The sequence below is a fragment of the Microchirus variegatus genome (genome assembly GCF_963457635.1).
Source record: "Microchirus variegatus genome assembly, chromosome: 2".
NCBI classification, from domain to species: Eukaryota; Metazoa; Chordata; class Actinopteri; order Pleuronectiformes; family Soleidae; genus Microchirus; species Microchirus variegatus.
The window spans coordinates 37690192-37699093 of record NC_139803.1 but is presented as its reverse complement, the minus strand read 5'-3'; the positions used below and the strand labels follow the sequence as shown (position 1 = coordinate 37699093).

The 8902-nt window shown below is 41.7% G+C and overlaps 1 protein-coding gene across 1 annotated transcript; it reads left to right on the top strand.

Annotated features, from left to right (window-relative positions):
- Window positions 1-4278: 4278 nt before the first annotated feature.
- On the top strand, window positions 4279-7269 carry LOC310944889 (uncharacterized protein). Its single transcript, XM_083910734.1, has 3 exons — window positions 4279-4392; window positions 4699-5040; window positions 6132-7269. Exons 2-3 carry the CDS (start codon window positions 4860-4862, stop codon window positions 6209-6211), a joined length of 261 nt encoding a protein of 86 aa, XP_083766860.1. The 5' UTR covers window positions 4279-4392; window positions 4699-4859; the 3' UTR covers window positions 6212-7269.
- Window positions 7270-8902: the final 1633 nt, after the last annotated feature.

The following is an 8902-nucleotide window of genomic DNA, read 5'->3' as shown; positions in this document are numbered from 1 at the left end:
TGGAGCGTTCAGTCTGTATTGAAGAGACCGTAGATATGAGCTCTCCAGTGGACTAGGACCTGATCAAAACCCAGGTGAACAGGTGAGAAACAAACAAGTGTGCAACATTGCAATATTTGACAAAGATATAGGAAGATTTCAAACAAAATATCTAATAGTTCTTTTTGACTGAAGGTGCAGAACACATGGGCAAATGTTAATGGAGGCTATCTGCTCAGTTTTCTGTGAATGGATGTAGAACTCTGACCTGAAGTTGGCCAATGTGTTCAGGTACAGGTATGTTCTTTGAGATTTTATCCACTCCCCTTTAAGTTTGCCTGCCTAATACTTGCATTGTCTCTTTGTTTTCAGATATTCCACATTTAAAAAAACTGTGACCTGAGCTCTCGAAAACCTGCTCCCCTGCCCCAATGAGAAGTCCCCACCAAACCACTGCTCAAGATCAAGTATTCAATGTATTGTACCACACAAAGCCAAAGACTGCACCAACACATTATCTACTGCTTACATTCACAATTGCACATCACTCTGATTATTACCACTAGACCACAAAGCAGAGCGCTCATCTGCCCAAGTGCTTTTACAGACTCTAAATTCAAGTTGGCTTATCCAACATGGTTGAAAAAGCAAGTTAATGGGTTTATTTCTAATCTTCTGTAACCCAAACCTTTATCTGCGCTAAAATGCTCAACATTTCAGCAGCTTTTGCATTTCTCTGGGTTTCTCCTACACACGAGAACAAGGTAAACAGTCGACTCATAAGGAGGGTTTTCTCCTTAACCTTCTTCTCCGTGTGTGAGGGAAATCTGACCATAGAATCTCTGTCATGTGTCATGTTTGTGCCGTTTCCAAAACTAGATAAGGATCCATCTAGTTCTGTGAATCGGCTCACCATGTCACAACAAACCACAGCCAGTAATTGCTGTGTTTTGAACCGATGTATTGAGCTACATAAGAGTAGAATGTGAGCCTGAAACATTCCAGGCAAATCGGGGAGAAGCGTTTTCTAATCTGCTTTTTTAGTGGTCCAGTGTCGCACCACTACAACACAACTACAGGTCACAATGTTATGGTACAATAAGATTATTCAATTGTAAAAATGTAAAGTGTATTGTCTCTTCCTCCTACCTCTCCTCTCTAACCCCAACCAGCCAAGGCAGATGGCTGCACTGAGTCTGGTTCTGCCAGAGATTTCTTCCTGTGGAAAGGGAGTTTTTTCTCTCCACTGTTGCCACGTGCTTGCTCAGTGTATGCGATTATGTTGGGTTTTTCCTTGAAGTGTACTGTACATGCAAGAGTTTTCGGAAGTTTATTGTAATAAAACTTTTGCATCAAACGAGGACAGTTTCATTGCATTACTACAGAATGGTTGTTTTTAATGGAAATAAGCTAAATCATGAATTACTTGCTTCAGATTATAGGAAGACAAACTTTTCTCCAGCAATGTCTCTCATCCCTGCACAATGGAATACAATTAGATTTATGGGGTTTAAAAAATTCTGACCGACGCAGAATGAAAGTGAACCAAAGAAGTCGACACTGACGGGTTATACGTTCTTTATTGATTTTCACAGTCAATGCAACTTGAAGCCAATCACTTATTTACTTTTTTGTTTAGTGGTAGCTGAGCAGATTTATAAGTAGCCAATGACCAACAAGTTATACATTGATAACCCACAAAACCTCAGTGAAACATCATGTTTTTACAGTTGAGCTTTCAGATTTGAACAAGATGCAACATATTCATTACAATCTTTACATTTGTGGCATACTACAGGAATAGATTTAAGGCATAATGCGACATACACCTATGTGACATGTCTTGTTTGTTACGGTATAGTATGGTGATTTCAATTTGTCTCCACTTCTGGTGCGAAATCCTACTTCCTTTATACCAGTGTGATCGGAAAACCAGGTCCCCATGAGTTGCAGCTGCCTTTCAACACTTGAAACTCTAGACATTTGGAGAGGGAACGACAAAAAGTAGATTGTAGTTTTTTTTTAAACTGAATACTAAAACACACTTTAAAAGGATTGAACTTACTCTGACGGCCTGTCTTCCCGCAGAGGCATGTGATCAGGTCCATTCTCTCTTTATAGTTTGTGGGTATGAGCAGGGAGTGACACTTTATCAGTCCGTTGGGGGAAACTGCAGAGTGAACACACGTGGTCACTTCAATACACGACACAGAAATGCGTACGTCTTGACAGGATCGTGTACAATAGCAGGAAATTCTGAGCAAAAGGCCTCAATATTATGACCAATAACCAGCTTTGGTTATGACATGCTATGACCGGTTCATCAAACCACTGGACCAGTGTACGCTCACCTTTGCAACTGCACTTGCGGATGTGCTTTTTGGTCACATGGAACTCAGTGGATGAAGCTGTAAACGGTGGAAAACTACACTTCAATTATTTGTGAAACAAAAATAGATTACCCATCAAACCACTAACAGCCTTACGGTCAAATACACGTTCACTTATTGACAGAGTTGGTTATTTCTTATTAACATGCAGAAAACATTCCTCATACTCGCCTGTGATGTGGATCAGAATGACGAGCAGGAGAGCAACGCCTGTGATTCTGGACATGACGGCAGAAGTTGTTGGAATAATTATACGAGTAGTAGAAACGGGGCAGATTATATACCAGCCCAGACCTACGCAGTTTGATCTGCAGGTAGATTGTGTGTCAAGTTTTGTTTTTATAATCGTTCAACTGTGCATGGATTAACTCATAGAATGTGATGAAGGCAGAGATGCCGTTAATGCACAAAATATGAACGCTAAAACAAACGCAGACTCTTGGCTGACCCTTCAGAAACCTTACAGTCTGTTAACTCTGGTTCGTACACAAAATGTGGTGATCCTTGGCGTATACTGGCAGCCCTATCGGATCAGTCTCCTTTAGAATCGGTGGTGTTGTGAAATGACTTCCATGGAATTCTCCCTGGAAAAGCAGCGACTGTGGCAAATCATAGTCTATACATATTTATTGATGCACAACAAGATCTGCTATTATTGGCTTTTTTTCAATATATGAACAGTAAATATCCTTGCCAAATAGTTTTACTTTCTCTCACTCTTTGCTCTGAGACACAAATGTGTAAACATATACATAACTTCCCATCAATTTTAAAGGTGCATTATGTAATAAATCTAAAGCAACTGGCCATAAAATCCTCCTAATACGTCACAGAGACTCAGGAATAATGTTCATATAACAAACAGAATTCACCAACAACAACAGTACAGACAAAATATTTGCAAAAAAAACCCCCACATTTTGCAGACTGCAAATCATGTTTATGTTTTGAAATCATGTTTTGGCATGTGGCGCCACCTACCGCCGTCTACTGACAGCAATGATTGGTAGAGTCTCAGCTGCCGAGCAACCACGGGTTGCCAGTTACGTCAGAAAACGAAACCTAAAAGACCTCGGTGTTTTGAATTTGAATGTAGTAACAGTTTTTGGCCACATTCTTACATATGGCACCTTTAATATTGGAACAAATAAATGAGTTGAGCTGCTGCACAATGCCTAACATGATACTCCTTATTATGCAGTTTTTATACATCGATTCCCTTCCCATCCCTATCTTCTACTTGCTGGCCTCTTCACTGGAGAATATAACCATTCTCTGCATCAGCTTGTTGCAGCATTTCAGTAAATCAATGAGTGATATATACAAAACCCAAGACTGTATTTAATTAAAGCAACAATATTTTTTTATTTATTTATTTCATAATCTCCATACGAATTTCAGATTTTGTTGCAGGTCAGTGAGGTTGAAGACATTACAGTCAGGAGTGTGGACGCATAATAAATCAGTAGTTGTTGCCTCAGGGAAAACAAATCATTGAAAACAATGGACGGCATCTTTTAGGATCTGTAAACAGAGTTCTCCTGAAGTTGTTTTTACTTGCCTGCAGAAAGGAGATCTGACTAGAACTGCTGCCTCTGAATGAAGAATGACATGTCATGTGGGTTTACAGTGGGTTATTAAACGCTGCTCCTGATTGGCTGTCGCCTGAGTCACTCCTATCATAACTGAAGGTGCGTAATTACGCCCCGCGGCATCGAAACTTTAGCGCACGTCAACTGTGTCATCCTCAAGTGTGACCAGCTACTGTCGTTGAAGATCAACCCCGCAGTGACGTTGCAACACGTTGCGTTAATAGTCGAGACACAATTCGAGGAAATCCTCAAGGCCGAGAAAAGGACGGGAGGCCCCTTTAAATCGACGCTTCCTCGGTGTTGTGCCAAGAGAGAGAGGCAGAGAGAGTGAGCGAGAGGAGGGAGACGAGAGCTCTGATAAACAACAACACAGCGCTCTGAAGCCGCTTCTGCCCGATCCAGCTCCAAACTGCGGCCTCAGCGAACAAGAGGTAAGGCCGTGTTCATTTATACTCCGCCGTGTTTGTGACGGGTTCGTGTTGGGTTTTATAGTCAGGCGCGGAAAGGCACTTGTGTCGTGAGTCGCTCAGACCGGGAAGACACGTTATTGTCGCGTTATTGTAAATGGCCAGGGAGGCATTCGCTCCACCTGTATTGATGCAGCGGAAAGCACACGAGTGCAGTGTTCATTTGAGCGTAAACTGCGCACAAGTGTCTGTGCGCGCTTGCCAAAAAAGCGCACCGCTCTCTGACGCACGACAGCTATTTTTCGACTGACGTGTGTGTTTGATTCACAGGCGGCGGGGACTTTCTCTGCGTTCTTGCCTGCGTGTTGTCGTCCGTTGTCATACATTCATTGTTGAATGCCATTGCGGAAGTGAGAGGCTTCTCGACACGACGCAGAGCTCCGAGTGTGCGGACATCTAGTGGCCAAACGGGAGAAAGGCGTCCTGTGGACATGTACGGAGCGTCAGGAATCCCCGAGCTCATCCCTCCCAGCGGGCCTCCCCGGCAGCCCGGTCCGGCCGGACAGTTCAACCCGGGACACCCACAGGTCAGCGGCCACGGCGGCGGGGCCAACCCGCAGAGACTCGGGCAGAGGGCGCCCAAACTGGGCCAAATCGGCCGCACAAAGAAAGGTGTGGATGACACTTTTTACAGCAGCATGTATCCCAGTGAATCCTCTAAATTATATACATGACAGAATGGACTCAAGTGAAAAAAGAGCCACCACCTCATTATTATTAATTGGCAAAAGAAAGGGCGGACATTGGCTCAGTTTATCACATATACAATAACAATGCACACATGTAGGTGTTTAATAAGTCTTGTCTACACGTTTCTATAAAATTACGCTGTAAAACAACTTCTGCTGATTCAGAGAAATAAGAACTCAAATGCTATTTTTAATTCTGTTGCTATAAGTTAAAGGTGCATTATGTAATAAATCTAAAACAACTGGCCATAAAAGTCTCCTAATATGTCACAGAGACTCAGGAATAATGTTCATATAACAAACTGAACTCACCAACAACAACAGTACAGCCTAAATACTTGCAATGAAAAAAGTCTTTTACAGACTGCAAATCATGTTTATGTTTTGAAATCATGTTTTGGCATGTGGCGCCACCTACCGCCGTCTACCAATCACTGCAGCCGGTAGAGTCTCAGCTGCCGAGCAACCACAGGTTCCCAGTTACGTCAGAAAACGACACCTAAAAGACCTCGGTGTTTTGAATTTGAATGTAGTAACTGTTTTTGGCCACATTCTTACATATGGCACCTTTAAAATAGTGCACTGTAAACAGTATAAGAGACATTAAATGCACCAGAGAACTGGAACACACTGAAATGAACGAGAATGCACACAGCGTTACCTCCAATTGTCCATTTATTAGTTTAGCAAATGCAGTTTTTGTAGGTTTAAAGGATGAACTGACCATTTAGGGAGGAAGAATCATTTATAATTTAGTAAACCTGATAGTTGCAGGCCTAAATGTGGCTAAGGATTTCCTCAGTTAGACCTTGTAAACATTTACATAAACTGCTGTTTCTGACAGGTATGGTGTTGGAAAATGATGTTAAAATATTCCAAGTAATAGTTTTTCCCTCAGAGATGTCACTTAAAAAGTTTGCGAGATCAAATATGAAGCTAGAAGTGGACTTGTATATAAGTCAATGACGTACTGTATATGTATCTATGCTTCATCACTCTCTCTCTCTCTCTCAGTGGACTTGGACGATGAAGACCTGGACGACATCATGAACAACAACGGGCAGTGTCCTGTTTCCCTTTCTCCCATCTCCTAAACTTCACCGTGAAGTGCCAAACTTAAAACAAAAAAAAGGTTAAATATGAAATCCCCTGGGGACGCCAAACCTCAGTCAGCGATCTTGACCTTGATCCTGTCAAGTGTCCTGCTGAAGTGTCCGATGGCTCGACGCGGCACAACACCGGCTCATTTTAGTGCCAGCTGAAGCCGAGGCTCTGATTGTACATAATGTTTATTTAACTTAACTTTGATCATACTGTGAATTAATTGTACCACATCGACCCCCCCCCCCCCACACACACACACACTTTGCACCTCAGTGGGTGGCAGATTATGAGGACTTGAGGAAGGATTCGGAGAAGAGCGTCTATTTTTTCAGAGCGTCTTAATAAGGGCTACATTTCTAAAGTTGCACTGAGCAAAGGGTCAGATGTAAATCAGCCTCTCGCTGCCTGTTCACTGGTGAAGGTTTCTGATTTTTTTTTCTTCTGTGCAATGGTTGTGAGAGGGAACATACGCCTGTTAATGTGTCTCACACAGGTAAAACATTAAGCTTTGGTTGTGCAATGACTATCATTCTCTACTCTCACAGTGATGCAAGTGATGTACTATTTTTCCAGTGGATGAACGCTTGCTATTTATAGAAGAAGAAGAAAAAAAAAATGACTGCAGCTAATTATTTGTTGTTTTTCAGGACTTGAGACAGTTGTTGTCATGGCTTCTACATGGTTTTTACTCGTTTGTGAATGGATATTTTGCTTCTGTCATCTTGTAACTGAGATTTATTGTGTTTTCCAAATAGTGCACTTTGTGGGAATGCCTGTTATGTGCAGTGACATGTTACAGAATTCTATGCATGGAGTCTGTTTAAAAAGCATCAGGACATGTAACTGGTATATCCTGTTATTAAGGGCTACTGCGTGTAGTAGTATTCTCAGACCGCACCACCGGGTTTTCTCTTTTAGATCATGCCGAGTCAGCTTGAGCTCATTGTTTGCTTGGGCTGCAGACTCAGCAGTAAAAATATCACAGACAACAACGGCACATTTCTGCAGGTTGTGTTTGTTTTCAAAGGCAGGTTGATCAAAAGGACAGGTGTCCACGTTTGGGAGGGGGGGGGCGGGCGGGCGAGGGGGGGGGGGGGAAATGCCAAAGGATATTTGATGCTGAATCAGATTGAGGCAACACATGTTTGTGAGCTACAGGCACATAGTGTCGGTGTGTGTTTAAGGTGTAGGCTGACCACTAAAATATAACGTCTGCCTTTACAATGACAGTATGAGACGACGAAAACAAGCGGCCTATGATTTGCTCTTATTGCTGAGACAATCGTAACAGTCTTTTGTTTGTTTGTTTGTTTTGGGAGCGTTTAAAGATTGCTGTGGACTTTGGAATGACGCGACGTCATCTATACAATGGTCATTTTTAAAGATGTGTTACTTCGCTGTGAAATTGTGACTCGTTTCGCGCTGCGTCATGATGAAAGCACACCATTACTCACAGCATCCTCGTGCTCGGAGCCCGGATCGTCGTTTGGGTCCCGGTTTCTCATTTGCATGAAAGTGGTCAACTTTTTTTGTAATATGCATCTGGAGAAATAAAAGGAAAGAATCTTTGTGCAGTCTGAGTGGACGGAGTTTAATTTGTTTTTCCCTTCCCTCGTGTCAGTTGTTTTCTGGAATGCATTGATGCATTGAATTAATTAACTTCAATGTAAGGTAACAAAGCAGATTGAATATCCACTTAAGCCCTGTTAAAAAAGGAAGAGTGAAAGTTTGAAAAACTTGACGGTTGAAACTTGCACTTTTTCTGTCAAAGTTTTCATTTTGCACATAAAAAGTAGACCTGAAGTCTCCACTTGTGCTACGTATTTATTTTACCTATAAGTCAGGGGTGTCAAACTCATTTTCACTGAGGGCCACATCAGCATAATGGTTACCCTCAAAGGGCCAGATGTAACTGTCATACAGAATAAATGTAACTAAATGTAACCAATTATAATAGTTAAAGTAAAATAAAGGTTATAACTTTCTGTATTTATTACTTATTCAACTTCACTCGTCGCATGCATGCGTATACGGTGATACGCTGTGATCTAGTGGCGGTGCCGTCACTTTGCGGGTAACGCAATCGCCATGCATTGTGGGAAATGTAGTTTAAGGTCAAGGCACACCTTAAAGCAGTATAAACTGATATTTAAGACCAATTAATCACTCTCGGGCCACATAAAATGATGTGGTGGGCCACATCTGGCCCCCGGGCCTTGAGTTTGACACGTGCTATAAGTTATGTATACATATGGTGTATTGATGAGAAACTCGCTGCCTTTAGACCCAATTAGCAAGAAGCAAAATACTAAAATTGTGAAGGGGGCCTCTCCTATCTTACTAATTATGCTAGCATATGCTGTTTGTCTGCTGTATAATGACCTATTATGACCACACTATTGACAATATTGCAGTGTCTTTATTACTAAATTGTTGTACATGTTAAAACATTTTCCTTCACTTTATTATACCAGTATGTGCTACATAAGCCAAGTGTATAAAATGACATAAAAACAGCAGATGCTGTTGAGAGCATAAAACGTCTTGTATCTCATAAAAAAAAACCAACAACCTTTATGAAAGCTACATTAAACTAGTATGTGAATCTACACGGGAGCAAAAAAAAGGCTATGTTTGACTAAATAAATAGAGGCACTTTATCCTCACAGTGGCTCATGTGG